The sequence below is a fragment of the Malaya genurostris genome, chromosome 2, assembly GCF_030247185.1.
Source record: "Malaya genurostris strain Urasoe2022 chromosome 2, Malgen_1.1, whole genome shotgun sequence".
NCBI classification, from domain to species: domain Eukaryota; kingdom Metazoa; phylum Arthropoda; class Insecta; order Diptera; family Culicidae; genus Malaya; species Malaya genurostris.
In genome coordinates, this window is record NC_080571.1 from 269590312 (window position 1) to 269608474 (window position 18163).

General features: G+C 37.4%; 1 protein-coding gene across 6 annotated transcripts in view; it reads right to left on the reverse strand.

Annotated features, from left to right (window-relative positions):
* LOC131429977 (leupaxin) overlaps nucleotides 1–18163 on the reverse strand; it is a 168358-nt gene that overhangs the window by 85646 nt on the left and 64549 nt on the right. Inside the window, exon 1 of one of the 6 annotated variants that reach the window (XM_058594562.1) lies at nucleotides 15020–15387. The exons of the other annotated variants lie outside the window; for them this stretch is intronic. Within the exon in view, the coding sequence (XP_058450545.1) occupies nucleotides 15020–15026 (7 nt within the window). The 5' untranslated portion in view covers nucleotides 15027–15387. Of the gene's footprint in view, nucleotides 1–15019; nucleotides 15388–18163 lie in introns of those variants that run through there. 6 annotated transcript variants of the gene reach the window in all.

Consider the following 18163-nt stretch of genomic DNA (forward strand, 5'->3'; position numbering starts at 1 on the left):
TGGCACAAAGGTTTAATAGCAAAAATGTCTGATTTCCAGTTTCCTATTTATTTGATCAAAATGATTCAAAATTATTTAACTGATCGTACTCTTCAGGTTAGCTATCAGAATTGTAAATCTGAATTGCTACCCGTACGAGCCGGTGTTCCGCAGGGTTCGAGTGTAGCTCCAATCTTGTATAATATTTTCACTTCTGATCTTCCAAATCTACCCGTTGGTTGTCAGAAATCGCTATTCTGTGACGACACAAGTCTGTTAGCCACAGGTAGAAATCTAAGAGTGATCTGCAGTCGCCTACAAAGAAGTTTAAATATTTTCAGTGATTATCTGTCAAAATGGAAAATTAAACCAAATGCAGCAAAAACGCAATTAATTATCTTTCCTCACAAGCCAAGAGCTTCTTTTCTTAAACCAAACAATAATCACATTCTCAAATTGAATGGCTTGGAATTGACATGGTCTGATCAAGCTAAATACTTAGGTTTAACGTATGACAAAAAACTCACTTTCAAGGATCACATTGAAGGAATCCAGGCAAAGTGTAATAAATATATTAAATGTTTATATCCTCTTATAAACAGAAATTCTAAGCTCTGTCTAAAAAACAAATTGTTAATTTATAAACAAATTTTCAGACCAGCCATGCTTTATGCGGTACCAATTTGGTCAAGCTGTTGTTCCACCAGGAAGAAAACGCTTCAAAGGATTCAGAATAAAATTCTGAAAATGATTCTGAAGCGTCCTCCCTGGTTTAGTACAAATGAGTTACACAGACTCACAAATATAGAACCATTAGATGTAATGTCACATAATATTATAAGCAAATTCCGACAAAAATCGATGCAATCTTCAATTGAATCGATTCGCTCTCTGTATTAGTTAGTAAGTTAGTATATAAGTTCCTTTTCCCCATTACACAATACAAGTAGGTTTAGAATTTTCCCTACACAAAAATTTCAGAATTGCGGAAGCAAATGATGTCTTCATGGTAATAACCAAATCATATATATATAACAGGGCTGAAAAGTCACCACTTGTGGCTGAACACCCAATTTAAATCTTAATAATTTAATTTTAACTCATATTCCAATAAATAGTTATTTAAAAAAAAAAAAAAAAAAAAAAAAACATTTTTGCCTATATCATAGAGAAAAGTTATACAATAGTATATAAGGAGTGTATCGATAAGTAGTTAGCAACATTCAAACAGTTATTACTCTGAAATGGCTTAATTTTTTGCAGCGTGTTTTGCGGTGACATGTTTGTTTACATATCAATAACAGCTGCGCAATCGATTGATTCCGGTACGGTTTTTCGTTTCAATGATGAGTCGAATTGATCCGGAAACGCGAAAGAAAATTCTGCACACTTGGTGCTCAGAAAGTGGTGTCACGTACAACGAAATTGCAAAACGGGTGAAAGTGCACCTCATCAGTTTAAAAAATATTATCGAGAAGTTCGGTAAGACCCTTTCCATGAAGGATTTGCCCCGATCCGGTAGGAAAACGGGTCCCAGCCAGCCCGGCCGGGACTTAAAAGTGGTTGAGTACATCAGGAAAAACCCGTCGGCGTCGACGCGGGATTTGGCCAACCAGTTCAACACCAGCATCGGGATGATTCAACGGATCAAAGTTCGGAACTCTCTGAAAACGTACAAGAAACAGACGGTGCCGAAAAAGTCCCTGGTACAGCAAGTTCAGGCCAAAACAAGACCGCGAAAACTGTATAACCGGATTCTACAGAATAAAGACGGATGCATCCTGATCAACGACGAAACCTACACAAATGAAGACTCTCGAGCGCTGCCCGGACCGCAATATTATACGAAATCGGTGTACCAGGACCTGGACGACGCTGATACCACGGTGGCGATGGAAAAGTTTGGGCAGAAGGTGTTGGTCTGGCAAGCAATTTGTACCTGTAGTTTGCGGTCGTCGATTTTCTTCACGAAGGGCACAATTAACGCCAAGGTGTACGAGGGAGAATGTTTGAAGAAGAGAATGCTGCCACTGTACAGAAAGCTTAAGGCTCCTTCTCTCTTCTGGCCGGATTTGGCTTCAGCCCACTACCGTTTTCTACCGTGCAATCATTTTTATTATTCAGTATAATCTCCATCTAGAGCAGTGGTTCCCAAAGTTATCCCTACAGCCCACCAGTGGACAGTAGCGCATTTTAAGTGGACAGTAAACTCAAAATTGTTCAAAGGTGGGCAATAGCGGCCCTTACACGAGCATTATTTTTGTCATTTCAATTGACTACTAAGTAATGATGTATTTCAAATTTTATAGAAATCTCGTCATTACTGCACCGTTGCACGTTCATTAAAATGATATTATTTTTTAGTAATGACATTTTTAATGACTCGTGTAAGAACCGCTAATGAGTCTTAAATAGCGGAGTTACGCCACCTCAAATCTATACCTATTTGAGAAAGGCTACCAGCAAATGTATTCAGGACAAGTTTTTATATACATGTGAGAAACTTCTCAATAAACCATTGCTAAATCCAACCCAGAATCTAGCCAATCTAATAGTTACAAATAGTTCCTGGGATTGTTTTATGTGAGTTTACAAAGTTATGTGGTTTTTTATGCAAATTCACAAAGTTATGCGGTTTTCTTGTTTTCGAAACGTTGAGATCTAGTTTTATCACAGAAAAAATCGAGTCTGAGACTTAAAAATCATGAAAAAAAGATTTTTTTTTGTTTCGTTTATAGAGGTTTTAACCTTAAGGTCATTCGCCGCTGTGCGGGGTTGGGAATCGAACCCAGGTGGGCTGCGTGAAAGGGCATCGACTTACCCATCACGCTATACCCGTTCCCGAAAAAAAATTGTTTTTTTAGATAACTCAAGATTTTGATGTTTCATGCATCTCTAAAACATTTGACTTAAAAATCGATTTCGGAAATTTCGAAGTTTCCAAAGGGTTTTGTTAAGGCCTTCAAAATAGGCTTTCTTTTCGTGTGTGTGTGTGTGTGTGTGTGTGTGTGTGTGTGTGTGTGTGTGTGTGTGTGTGTGTGTGTGTGTGTGTGTGTGTTTGGTAGCAAATATATGCACTGGATTTTCTCAAAGACCGCTTAACCTTCAACTTGTATTAAAAATGAGAGACCCTTTAGTGCCATAGCCTGCTATTGAAATTCATCCGGGGTAAAATGTACGAAAAAAAGTGCTATCGTTTTTTACATATACCGATGGACCAAGCCTATGTTCAAATCAAAGGCTTGGAATCCCATAAAACCCAATAGAATTTCATTCGGATATGACTTTCGGTTACAGGCTGATAAGTATAAAGTTTCAGTTTCATGAGCGTCTGAATATTTCAACGAGTTCCTTCCAACTAGCCGGTAAATTCTTCAATTGGACAGGTCTAGTTAATTGATGACCAAATACAGAGGGGTCAAGTATAACACCGTTCACCGGAAGCGTGGAAAACAAATCCTCGTTATACCAGACGGATCAGGGTCATTTCGCCGAAAGGGCTATTTCGCCGAAAGGGCTATTCCGCCGAAAGAGCTATTTCGCCGAATGGGTCATTTCGTCGAATGCCATTTCGCCGAATCCTGAAACCATCCTAAAATCGTAATTGGAATTGATTTAAAATAAAGATAAATGAAAGATAATAGCGTTAACGCCCGTTTTGTTGACCTACAATTGTATGAAAGTTGATTCTTGTACTCTAGAATAATGATTGATTCATGAACCTCAGAACGGAGTTTCCAAGAAAACTTGTTGACTATTAGCTACTAAGCATCAAAGCAATTGCATAGGTGTATCTACCAGCAAATATATGTGATATTACCGTTTATTAAGTGAAAATGAAAAAAAAATCTAATGCGGCTACGCCACATCGTTTTGTGCCACCGAGCCATCTTAGCTTCGGTTATGTGCTGCATCAGTTATACAGGATACATAACATACAAGAGACATGACGAAATGATCCTTTCGGCGAAATAGCATTCGGCGAAATGACCCGCTCCCATACGAGACGCAGAGCACATGGGATTTCGACTGATTGGGGTTGTGAACGATTATCTTGTCCCTGTTAACCACCGTACAGCCTTCGGCAAACTTTTTGTAGTTACTCAGATCCCCATTTAAAATCATTTTGTAGACGATTAGTTGAAAACTACTCCATCAGGAGCGTTTTGAAAAGAGCATGAAATAAATTCAAATGTTTACAATAAAGAAAACAATTTGAATATTAAACATCACGAATATTTAAGCATCTGGAATCTACAAATAACTTTTCGAGAGACTCAAAGTTTATTAACAAGTTGAAAGTATAAGTCGGAATCACTCCATCAAATGGAATTGGTGTGCTTGCTATGGTACAAAGTTCAATATCAAAATTATGGTGTAGTTCGACAACTAACAGATTTCGAGTGATTTTGTCTTATACAAATATGTTCGGAATGGAATGGTCTACATTATGAAAATCATAGATAGATAGAAAGATAGAAATTTTACTCCATTTAGAATACCGGGGGAAAAATTGTTCCATTTTTCTTTTTCGATAGAGAGAATCTCTCCGCATTGGGATATAGTTTTGCGAATATAAGAATCGGTGACGCTTGAGTGAAGATCATGCACACGCACTTCTATAGCACTATCTTCCATATATACTGGAATGTTGTACTTAATGTTCTCGTGCTCCACATAATGCACATTATTATTGGCTTTTTTTGAATTGCATCCAACTCTTTATAAAACTGGATGTAAACAACATTATGTGTCTTATTGCATTGAAGTAAATGCACACGTTTAATGTCGAGATGCATTTGCTCCTTAAGCAAACCTTCAAGTTCTCGTATCGAAGGTCAAATTTTGCACTGCCTGAAGTCAACAACAATTGTATTCTTTCGTGTCGGCGGTAGCTTTTGTTCGTTTGGTTCACTCATTTCGAGGTCGTTCTATTGTTCACTACACAATACTGTACTTGGTTTCTTCTGTCCCGAACGTAAGCGGTTTTGTTTTAGCGACTGACTTGGATGAGATGTAAAACCGAACTGAGTTTCGGTAGTTATTGCTCCATGTTGATCACGTTCCTGTCAAACGAAGAGACTTTACTACACAACCAATTTCGAACATACTACAAACTGTACACTCTAAGAAAAAATAAAAATTACATACGACATTTCAAGCAAGCCGTATTTTCTTGAAAGATAATTTAATACGGTATATTACACCTGTTAATGTAAGTTTTGTGTCTATTTTGTTGATAAATTCAGTTGAATAAGCAATGCATGATTATTAAATACATGCTTTTGGATGTAAATCTAAGTGAATTGCGACACTTATTTGGACCAGTACCGCACACCGCAGGAATTCTTGCGATTCCTACCTAACTTTTCGACGGTGTGATTACGTAACACAAGCGCGACTTCGATCTTGCTGTTCTCTGTCCCAGATAGTAGGGCTATACAGATTCATTAGGTGCAACCAAAGTAGTTCAGCGACACGTTGCAGTTCTTTTGATGTCGCAACGAATATAAATTATTGGATATGGTTGAGGGGTGTTTTATGATACTTGCTTTTGTGAATGGTGCCGACTAGATTTAAAAATTTGATGTTGGGTCCGCGGATTGAAGAGAAAGCATAAGTAAGGTGAGAGTTCGGACTGTCTCCGTTTTTCACTTTTCTCTGGCAATTTTTTTCTCACACCGCAATGAGACTCTTTTCTGTTTAATAAACACTGTATTTTTCTTCAAACAATTTCTCGCAAAACAAAATATAAACCGTTCTATGTGCAACCTTGAACTCACTGCTCCAAATGAATTTACAAGTAGGTTGCAAAGTGCAGCTTGAAAAAGTTTTGTCGTCGCGTCGGAAAACCGAGCCAATGGTTCAGGACACAACATAATAATATTACTGCATGAATCATCTTTCAACACCGTCGTTCGTACGACACATGTGCCAGTGAGGAGAGTTTTTACCACTACGCTTCAGTTGCATAGTAGCTTTCTATAAATTCGTTCACTCATGATTTCAAATTTACGTCATGACGTGTTGCACCATTTAAGGAAAGCGATATACAATGAATCAAAATTTGAACATTGATCAAAGTTATCGGTGAAAAAATATAAAATATATGACCAGAAAACAAAAAAGTTGGATAGATACAGTTCTTTCATTTTATTAAAATACGCTTGGCGCGCAGGCATTCGAGTTCAAAACTGCCATACTTTTTGTGATTTTTTTTAATTAAATAATTATCAACTATTTTATTCATTTCTGCAGCGGTAGAACCTCCTCAACTTAGAAAGCCACGTGATGCCGAAACTCTATACTCTTAGCGGCAAAATGTTAACCGAAAACCGCAGTTTATAGATGACACGGTGGTAATCTAATTCTATAACATCTAACTAGATATTGACAAGAAAAGCAGAACTCGAAACCGTCCCCGTATGGTTCCGTTACAAAGTGTTTCAGAGATATAATATGAACCTTGTCACAGGCTGCGGTCACCCACGATAAAGCTAACCCCCACAGAAACTAAGCTACAGTTGAGGTCAGACCCTAGCTAGTAATCAGACACAAGTAAGTCGGCTAATTGCGGTGCTTTTGACCGTGTATGGTACTTAGTGTCAGTTACAGTAACAGTAGGTGTTGAGCTAGAAAATTATCAGAAAGTCTACAACCTCGGGATAAAGAACTAATGGTAGTTTGGAGTTCGGAGATCAATCGTTAACATTATTATGACAGTTCATTCTTCAGTGTTTTTCTTTAGGGGGAGGGGGATCAAAGCAAGTACAGGGGCAAAGCGAGGTTTTCTTGATATCTCTGCTGGTTTATGGTGCCAGCTACCGACAAAATTTGGAATTTCGTTTTGAAACACCATGCGTTTTCGTCAATTTTCTTGTAGAAGTAGTAGAAGCGACATGTAACCCTACTTTGCCCGAGTGAGTGCAAACTCTGGTGAATCATACTGATACAATTTCGATACGTAAAAAAGAATTTTATTTACTTTATATTCATTGTAATCGTTCTTTTAATTATTTACTTTTCGACGAAATGGTATGCAAAAAATAATTTTCTACTCGATGTAATTTTTGAACAGATTTAGTAGAAATGACATAAATAATTTTCTAACCATCAATTGTTGACGGAATATTGGTTTTTCAAATGTTCATAAACATTTGTTAATGTAAACTACATTATCGTTAAATTTTATGAAGTAGCCCGTTTTGTCCTCTACGCGGGCCAAAGTGAGGCAAAAACATTTTTTTTCGATCGTTCTGAATAATAACTTAATAGTGAAAATAATCATTAAGGTCTGAGATCAGTGTGTTTTAGGGTGTTTTAGAGGGCTATTTTCACGCTTTAAATCTGATTTTCTCAGAAACGGTGACGAATATAAAAAAAACCAACTTACAATCTCTTAGAAAATTAGTTTAGATTATTCTGTGAAATTTCAGAATAATTCATAGACTTTAGCGGTCAGGAAAATCTTTTTTCTGAAGGAAGAATGGCATATCTGAAAACGCCGTCTTTCAACTTGTTCATTGAATATTGAAACGGCGTATTTCAAATTGCTCATTGAATCTTTCGCCTTCAAAAGCATGTACCAAAAATCTACACTCACAATGTCTAGATAATTTAATTTTGAAGTGATTGGTGCATAAAAACATAGGTGTTGTCGCGATAAAAATGAAGTGAATGTTATTTTTGTGAAGGTAAGTCGTTTTTTATGCGCGCGCCATATTTTCTGCTCCAGTTTCCTGGTAACGTAACGAAACATGAGAGAGAAATAAAATCGGCTCAGCAAGGCTGCCAAACAATCGGTAGCTTTATTGGATGCAGGCACATTTTATGCAAGCTGGTAACCGAAAATAACGAAACTTCTCTGGTCACCCGGCCCATCGAGAGTCATTTTGTACATATGCGAGAGAAATTTAATACGCAGAGCGAGACACGTGGTTATACGCGATCTGCTGACCTCAGCGCTTAAACCCAAATATCCCAGCTTTGCTAATTCGCAGCCCAAGAGAAGCTTTCAAATGAGCCTAATCTTGTTGAATTCGGTTAAACCATCTCCGACAAAATTGAGCACAGAGTAAAATCTTTCAAATATGCACACATAAATACACAGACATTTTTCGATCTTGTCAAGCTGAGTCGAATAATACACGAATATAACACTAGTAGTCTACAATCAAAAATTGGGTTTTCCAACAATACGATATCTTTACTATAGAGAAAGACAAAACGACCACTGAAGTTCTCACAAGCAGAGATGGCATTTCACCAGAGTAATACACGCTGGTGTCAGATTCTTGTCCACACCGAGGATGCAAAAAACGAAGCATCGCACAAAGAGGAAAGCGCACTTCTTCTCAGTGTCGAATAGACAGCATTTGAGTGTGTGCTTGTGGTTAAAGCAGCTGGCGCGAGTGAAACACATTCTCTTCGCATGAATCGCTCTCACGCGCTCTCGTCTAAATACACCCAAGTGACCACTGGCGCGTGATGGTGAGCGAACACTTCTGTGAACTTCAATTAATAGAGAGTAGATCTGGCCTTGCTATGAAAAATTTGCAAGGAAAACCGAATATTTTACGATAAATTGTTTTATTTTGCTGATTTTGCGTGTCCACGCTACACCTCTGTGAAAGTGTCTGCATCCACCTCAGAGAATTTATTAGCTAAAGCTCTAGCACTTTGGTGCGATTCAGAGGAGGAGGTAAAAGGAAATAAACAAACGCACTCATGATGCGTGCACACTTCATACAACAGTGTTGTATATATGTGAAAGAGAACAGCTCTCGTTGAAATTGTCAGTGTGAGGGGAGAAATTTTGCTTGCTCTTCGTCACACAGAGGAGATGGACATCTCTGCTCACAAGAACGTTTAACGTAGAACTACATCATTACAATGGAAAACTGATATCCACTGTTACGTACTCACTCCGCATAATCAATGTTAATGTCATTCAAAATGAAGTCACACCGAAAAACTAACACAATATTTCTAGTAATTTGTTTATGATATTCGGAACTTACATTCAAAATACAAAATTACAAAATGAAACTGAAGAAGAATCTTCAGTATTAGTGTAATAACAAAGAATAGGTGAAAATGAGAGATTCGAGATGGCTGCCTTGAGGAATACCAAAACACAGCAGAGATACAGCTTAATAATGTTCCGTTACAACTAACACTCGTATCTGTACTGTATCTTACAGTATTGTACTGTATTTTTGACCCAAATACTGCGTACTGTTTTCAACCCTTAAGGCCATCGTCCAGGTATCACCTTTTCACGCTTTTTATAGAAAATCAACGAATTTCAAAAATTTCAACGAAATCGGTTATATGAAATTCGTTGAATTTCCATGAAAAGCGTGGTTTTCCAAAAATGTGTCCGAATGTGATCTTTGTAGCCATCATAAGGTTTATCTGAAAAAAAAATTATATCATCGCATTATTTTTCCAGATAATTGTGAAAGATCAAAAAACACTCATTTTTCAGAGCTATTTTTGATAGGACTCGGAAAATTCTCCGAATATTTCAGTCATTTTTGCCCTGCAGATAGATAAAAGCTTTTCAAAAGTCTGTATGCTTTTGATTTTGGCAAATTTTTCAAAATTTCCATTGAAAATTTCCTACAACCACCCGCGCGCATGGTACTTGGACGATGGCCTTAAATGTACTGTATTTTAATTTGTACTGTATTTAAATTTGTACTGTATTTTTCATATTAGAAATTTACTACAGACTTTCAAATCTTTAACTCATCAAATTTCGATTTTCCGCAATACAAAACGTCAGAAAAAAAAACCTTTTTTAATCCACCTAGTGGTGTAATGATGCCATTTCTCATATCATTTATATTTTCGAAAATATCACCAGAAGATTTTGTGTAGAAATTTTATTTCAATCTTGAATAAAATAAGAAACTTTCTTTGGGTATAAGCCAACATAATCTTTTCAAATTGTAAACAGTTATGTCAAGTTAATTAGAATTTTTCTTTATTTTGCATCGTCGCACTAAATGATTAAACACCCTATAGTTCTGGAAACGGAAATCGGACCCGGATGAAATTAGACAGCAACCTATGAGACTATAGGAACTTTTATTTGAGCCTGTTTGTGGAAATCGATCAATTCACCTCTGAGAAAATTGAGTAAGTCTCGTTTTAAACTTTCTTGACCACTACTTCTTCTTCTACGAGATTTTTTATTTTATGAGTAACATAATTTAATACATACTCACATACAGACACATACATTGCTCAGCTCGATGAACTTAATTTTCTGGTGATTGTATAAACTTTCTATATGAGAAAGGCAATAAGTGCACTTTTAAAGACAAGCATCGTTATCATGATCCTGTAATAACACTAGCAAGTAGGTACAAATTGAATAAATGGATTAGAAATTTACATATTTTTCACCTGATATATATTTTAATGAGGCAACCCTGCACGCTGTACGAAATTGAACAAAGCACGCTGCGAACGGAGCAAAACCGCAAGTACCGTCGCGTATTAGTTTTGCATCTTCATTTTGAATTTGAATGTTTTGACACTCATCGCCCTATAATTTCGGAACCAAAATTCGGTTCTGGATGAAATTGAACAGTATATTTAAAGACAATGAGAGCTTTAATTTGAATCATGATTCGTGAAAATCGGTTTAATCGTCACTGAGAAATCAAAGCAAGTTCCGTTTTTGAAGATTTTTCTTAACTATTATCGGTGATTTCGGAAGCGGAAACTGGGGACTAGTGTAGTTCCAATGTAGTTTTATATATTCACTAACTAACTAGATCTGACGACTAGATGAGTTTAGCAGTAAGTTTTATAAAAATGTGCACCTCGTTTCGCCATCGCTTGTGAAAACAAAATACTCATGAAAGTGAAAATTTTCACTGATCGCACTGTAATACCAGAACCGGAAGTCGGATCTGGATCAACTTTCCGGGAACATTTTAAATAATTTTAAGACCTTTTATTAGCTTATTGGTTTGTGGAAATCGGTTAAGAAATTTCTGAAAAATGGATTGCGCATTTCTTCATAAATTTGCACATATTTCCTTGTAATTCCGGAACCGCGAGTCGGATCCAAATAAAATTCAGGAAAATTGTATGAGACCAAATGAAAGGTCTCATTTGAATCTAAGTTTGTGAAAATCAGTTCAGCCATCCCTGAGAAACGTCACTTAAAAAAATAGCTGCAAAACATTTTTTTGTTGTCTTTTTTACTTTTTTTTATTTATGACTTCTGGTCAGTCAGTAATTTTTACTTTTTTCGGTTTTTTAACGATATCAAACTAACTAGAGATTATAAGAGGAGAAAGAATATGAAATCATAGAGCCATAGTACTCAAGGAAGAGCAAGGATGTGAAGAATAAAGTGCGGAAAAGTGAGACGTGACAAGGGTCATTTAGGTAAGCAGAAGGCTGATTTCATATTCTTTCTCCTCTTATAATCTCTAGTTAGTTTGATATCGTTAAAAAACCGAAAAAAAATTTTTTGTTGTTTCCTGCATTTTTTTTTGTTACCTTTCTCATATAGAAAGGTTATGCAATCACTTGAAAAACCGACTAGTGAAAATTGGCCAGGAGGGCCAAGTGTCATATACCATTCGACTCAATTCATCGAGCTGAGCAATGGCTGTGTGTGTGTATATGTTTCAAATAATCTCACTAGGTTTTCTTGGAGATAGCTGAACCGATTTCGATAAACTTAGATTCAAATGAAAGGTCTCGTGGTCCCATACGGAATTCCTGAATTTCATCCAGATCCGACTTCCGGTGTATAGTTCAATATTGTACACCGTCATTTAAACCGGCGAAACAAAACACGTAAAACAATTTCTAAACTGGTCTCAAAACTACACAAATCGATAGTCATTATCAATAGGCAACTAAACAAACCGATTCTGGCTATCCGGGTCCCGGTATCCGGGTCCCGGTATCCGGTTCCGGAAGTACCGGAAATAGTGGTCATATATACCAAAATGGATCTCACTCACTTTTCTCAGCGATGGTTTAACCGATTTTCACAAACTTAGATTCAAATGAGAAGTCTTCATGTCTTATACGGAATTCCTGAATTTCATCCGGATCCGGAGTTATAGGGTAAAGTGTGATCAATATTGTACACCGTCACTTAAACTGGCGGAACAAAAAACGTACAAAATGTTATAAACTGGACTCTAAACCGTTTTTCCCAATCTAAGGGTCAATTGAAAGGTCTTATGGTCCTACCAAAAAATACTGCATATTTTCGGATGCAACAAACATTTGAATCGTAATTTAGAGTGCATACTAGTAGAGTTTGTATGTCATGTTAGTTGGTGGCCGTACGAACCGACTTTGATTATACCGGTTCTCGGTTTCCGGTGCCGGAAGTGCATATAATAGTGAACCCACTTCGTTTTCTTAAGGATGACCTACGCAATCAAAGCACTGTTTTATTCTGTATGTTATACTAGTTAATGCACAAACAATCTCTTGGTTTCTTTCAAAAATCGAAGAAAAATTTTTTGAATAGAATACTACAATATTATACATGAGAAAGGCATCATTACACCACTAGGTGGATTAAAACAGATTTTTTTTATATCGTTTATTTATAGCCGACTTTAACCTAATTTTGGTCGTTCGCCGGGTATCTTCTACTTGGTCATAGAACTATCGAGTATCTCATTTGACAGTCACTTTCACCGTACCGATTACAAATGACGATGATTTTAGTCAGTCTATCAAGATCATTTGACATGAATGACAAATTGCAACAACCGATTTTCATAAACACAGATTCAACTAAAAGAACTGGTGATCGCACTGAAAATTCATTTCGATTCGGCACCAGAATTAAAGGGTGTGTAGTAACAGTTTAAAAACGCAAAAGCAGTTTTTTTCACAGTCGTTAAGCGGAAATTTAAAAACAAAATCAGTATCTTCAGTTTACTTTTCTAAATAAAAAATATTTTGTAGATTTATCTAACGATAGCATCGATAACCACTTTTGCGTTTTCAACACAGGCTGCTTTCCTAAGATTGTAGAAAGAACGTTCAAAACACCAAACATTCCTCCATAATGATGCAAAAATAGTAAATTTGTGAAAACTGTACAAAACATACTTCTTTTTATACCCTTTTCGGGATCCAGTCCCGGAAAGACCGGAAGTAGTGGTCAGATTATTAGAATATTTTTTCATATTAACAGTTAAGAGAAAGGAATCATTACACCACTAGGTGAATCAAATCAGATATTTTTAATGAAGTTTCACAATATGTATTAAAAATCAATATGTAAACAATTGACGAATGTGTCCAATTTCGGGAGGGACCAGGGCCCCTGATCGGGCCTCAACTCTGAATACGTGCCTGGTTCAATGCCAAATATTTCACACAAATGAGTTATGATATCCGCTCCTGTTTCTACCTCATTGGTTGAATACTGGTCCTACTCGCAGGTGCAGGAATTCTATCTATCTACGAAGTTAAAGAAAGTGCTGCTGCAACACGAAACATGATTCGAAGTGAACAATGATTATGTGGAAAAGTGAAGAATATTCGTAGAAAGCTTTTTTTCTGATCATACTTTTGTTAATGACAAAACGGATCTTACTTTTCGAATATAGGGTAATGGTGCCTTAATTAATCTCTGATCCAACACCCATTTCATATACTGAAACCATTGGTTAGACTGAGAGCTACACAGATAAAAATATTTTGTGAATTTACATGTATTTTCATGCACATATTTGGACCAGGTAATTAAATATAAAATTACTTTACAATTCTGTACGTTTCAATTAAATTAAATCGCAAAACAAGCGTTAATTGAAAGATACAGTTATATTCATTGAAAATTCAATGCAATTCAATTTAGTTTTGCATCGATGAAGGTTTTCAATCAAAATTTCGATTCAACCCATGTCTATTACATGTTACTATTGATTTACACCTCGTGTAAATTTCATTATTTCTTTCTGTGTACTTTCTCTGTTCGAGCCTCAGGCTCAAAGAGTAAGATGGAAATAGGTGCATTCGGTCTCTTCGAGTTTTTGCCTTATGGTAGCAAGGCAGTATTATTCAATTGTCGAACTATATTCTCAGCTGTACTATTTCTAAAAGACGAAGAAAATATATTGTACTCGATTTTCTCATGATCTGTTGATTAAAAGATGAGATACCTGCAAAATAACATTGAGACTGTGCTGTTGAGATAACTATTTGTACAATAGTCCTTCCTCGTATCTAAGAGAAAACGGTTTTGTTTAAATTAGAGGTTTGGATAAGTTCACGTCGTGAAAATAAATAACACTCGTAGTCTTCCATACCAGGATTTGGGACCTGGACAGATCCCCATTTTCTTTCAAAATTAAAATAAAAAAATGTGCATAGAATTTCAATTGAAATATTCGACTTGACATCAGTTTTCACTTCGGTCTGTTTGAAATCAGTCCCTTGCTATTCAATCCTGATAAAATATTCAACAATTCTCCGAGAAAACATCCAAGGTCAAAACGTTGGTTCATTATTCATTCATGGATAACTCGCCAGGTCACCCAAAAACACTAAATTTATCGACACCATTAGTTTTGTCTTATTAGCAGTTTAGCTTCTATTCCAACGAGCAGAAGAAAAAACACAATAACGTGAAATCGAAATTCTAAAAATAAAATTCCACTTTGTTGTTTTCTCCGTTTGATTCAAACCAAATGATCATACGGAATATTCGCCGATTCCGAACAGCACCGGGAGCTGCTAAAGTTTTATACCACTTTTTGTTTACGAGCAAAGTAACTGAAATATAAAAAACACACACTGTCTGTGAGTCCTATCCATTCCCCACACTCCCCAGTTCCCGAAGACTACCAGTGCAACATAAACAAACGAAAAAAAAGTCAACACGAAACATATGAAGATCACCAATACAACGACAACCGAGTCCGATTCGATGGAGAAAATCATTGGCACCGGTGACGTCACTAGCGATCACTTGCTGCGCTCGGAATGTGATGACAAATTAGCACCGGAGAAAGAATTCCTTAATGCTTACCAGACATGTTTCCTGTTTCTTCCAAATTGTAATCAGCGCCGTAGGAGTTCCGAATTTGACACAGATCTCCGATGGAATCCTATCTGGGTGTTCCAAAGACTACCGAATTCTTGGAACACTGCTCTTCCCACTTATTTGACGGTCAGATCCGGTCCCGGGAATGGCACCGACAGGACAGATTTATGATTCTCACCGACACCGATCTGTTCGACCTTGAAGATCTGGATGATTCGTAAAACTTCACTGCAGAAAACGCACTTTTCGAAACATTTGCGTGCACCGCCGAAAAATAAAACCGATCGAGTTGCGCTCGTTCGATAAACAATCACACACCGTGCTGTACCAAGACTGGATTTTAGCATATGACTAACCCCGATCGGTTCGCTTTTGGCGCTACTCTAACGTCGATTGCTTGGCCAGGAAAAAAATATGAGCGCAAGATGGTGTGTGGGTCATCGTAATTCATCGTTCGGCGGTAGCGCATGGATTTCAGTGGAGTAGGAGTCGCAGGTATCAGATCACATGCATGCATTCAGTACAATCGATTAGCGGCGGAGAATTATTTTCTTCTTCTCCAGAATATCAGATGGTCCAACCGATGAATGACTGCTTTACATGGTGTAAGTGTGTTTCAAGATACGCAAGCGTTGCGTTGGCAAGGAAATTTTTTGAAAGAAAAATTTTACTAGTCGAAATCAAATAACTAATGGGAATAATTCTAATTAAATCAGACACTCATCCGAACCGATTAAACGGTGTATTCTCAGCAACCCGATTACATAATAGAAATATGTCACTGTCCCCCCAAAAATAAACAAACAAGCTTGTTGATTAACCAAGCAGCAAACAAGCTAACGTATGTTGCCTGTGCGAATCTGTGCCTACTAGCCCCTACTATCCGTTTCGGTCTCAAGCGACTTCGGTGATGACGGTAACCAGTGACAGGAAGTTGTGGTACAACAACGCGTAGGAAACCTTCACGACGCGAGAGACGACCTTCTCCGCGAGAATCCGGACGATCGCGTTCATCCCACGCTTGCTCATTCATCGCAGGAAGAAAAAAGCGTATGTGCAGGCAGAGGCGAGTAAGCGGAATACAAAACAGTTCTATATTTATGGCCAAGTCAGCGTCGAAGGTACTCTTGCTAGTATTCGTTTTGGTAATCCAATCGAATCTTGTCGGTCGCTTAGTAGGCCACGAACAAACGATGAACGCAACTTGAAAGCTTGCGGCGGTGCATTGAATATTCATTCAGCGCCTTCTGGTGTTGAGCATTGGCAACTGTCCTCGTGTGACTCGATCACTATTTAGTTTGCTTCAATCGTTTATACTATGTTCACACCGGCAGAAAATAACATGTTTTAACGATAGTAATATAAAGTTAAAACCACACTGTTCACACTAAGATTATGTTATAAGCATGACATATTACTTGGTATTGAGTTTGTTCAGAAACAAACTGAAAAAATGCCTACGTCGCAGGTAGGAAAGAAAAAAGTATTTTGATAACATCCGGAAAATAAGAAATAAGCCATAGGCAGTGTTGGTAATTGCCGAAAATTTGACAGAAGCTGCTATATTGCTATCTATATTGTATACAACATTTTCAATCCGGTAGAAGATGCTATAAGAACTCGAGTCTCTCAATACATGAACCGCGAGAGAATTTTTCTACATTTCTTCGCTCCACTTCAAACTCTGAGTATTTCACGGCCCATGAAAAAATATACAGTCTGATAATGATCGTTGCTGTGTGGAATTTCCCAAGAGAGGATCGCAAGTTAACAATTATCGCAGAAAATCGAATCGATGGTTCATCTTGATGTTTCTCATACTAGGTTGCAATATTTCAAAACCCTTGTGTGGAGCATTCACATACATTTTCATAGACACAACTTATACAAAGGTTATATGCACATAGTTAGAATAAGCGGCAATAGTAAAATGATTCTATCGCAATTATCCTCTGCCCATACAGAATCGGATCGCGAAACGAGAATAAGCGACCGTTTGTTGCTTCAGAGAGGATCTCCACAGCAGCGTGCTAACCTTTGATTCTCAGAAATGTCATCGAGAGAAATTCACTCTCGCACTGGTGTCTATTCTATGTTAAATGAGCCATGCCGGGTGTTTGTTGTTGCGATGTTTTCCATTTCTCTTTGATGGCACTGATTGAATCGTGTGAAGAGTGAAGATTGAACGTTCTTTGATACGATAAAAGCCGACCTTGGCCATAGGTACTTCTCCTAGCTATGGAGGATATTATCGTTTCATGCTTATGGCCAACGTTTCGAAGGTTTATTGCTTCAAAACGTTTGCCATTTAAGAGAAATAAATATTTTTTAGCAGCAAATGACCAAAAAAAGTCATCTTTTAATTCAAAAAGTACGGGTGTGTAATGTCAGAGACATAACTGGATGTCGTGAATAAAACTGACACACTTTCTTCCGAATTCGAATTGGTAGTTGATCGATTGTGTGAATTGTGCAACTTTCCCCTTTTTCACTACTAGAATTTCAAACGATGCGTCTAGACTAAATTACAGATTCGTTACATTAATCATTCTGAAACGCAATTAAATATAATGAAATAACTAGATAGTTCTTTATAATAAAAATGGGCCGTATAGAGTACAGTAAAGCAAAATTTCGCATAATTTTTTGAGAGTATTATTATGGTTCTAAAAAGAACCGAATGGAATTGTAGAATAACGAATTGGACCTGAGTTCAAGAATTTAGAACCAAGAACAGAAGTTCTGCTTTCATTGACGACTGCTCCACCTGACGACTGAAGTCCAAATGAGAGCACGACCTGAGCGTTTGAGGTTTGGCACCACGCTAAAGGTCTGCTTTCATTGACGACCGCTGATCCCGACGATTGAAGTCCAAATGAAAGCACGACCTAAGCGTTTGAGGCTTTATACCACGCAAAAAGTCTGCTTTCATTGCCGACTGCTCCACCTGACGACTGAAGTCCAAATGAGAGTTGCGACCTGAGCGTTTGAGGTTTTTAACCACGCAGAAGGTGCTCTCTCCGAAGCTGCTGGTCCCACGACGTCTGCTTGCATCCAACGCACAAGAAGAAATGATCGAATTTCGACCACGGTTCCTCTTTTAAACGCAGTCAGTTGAAGATATGTGCC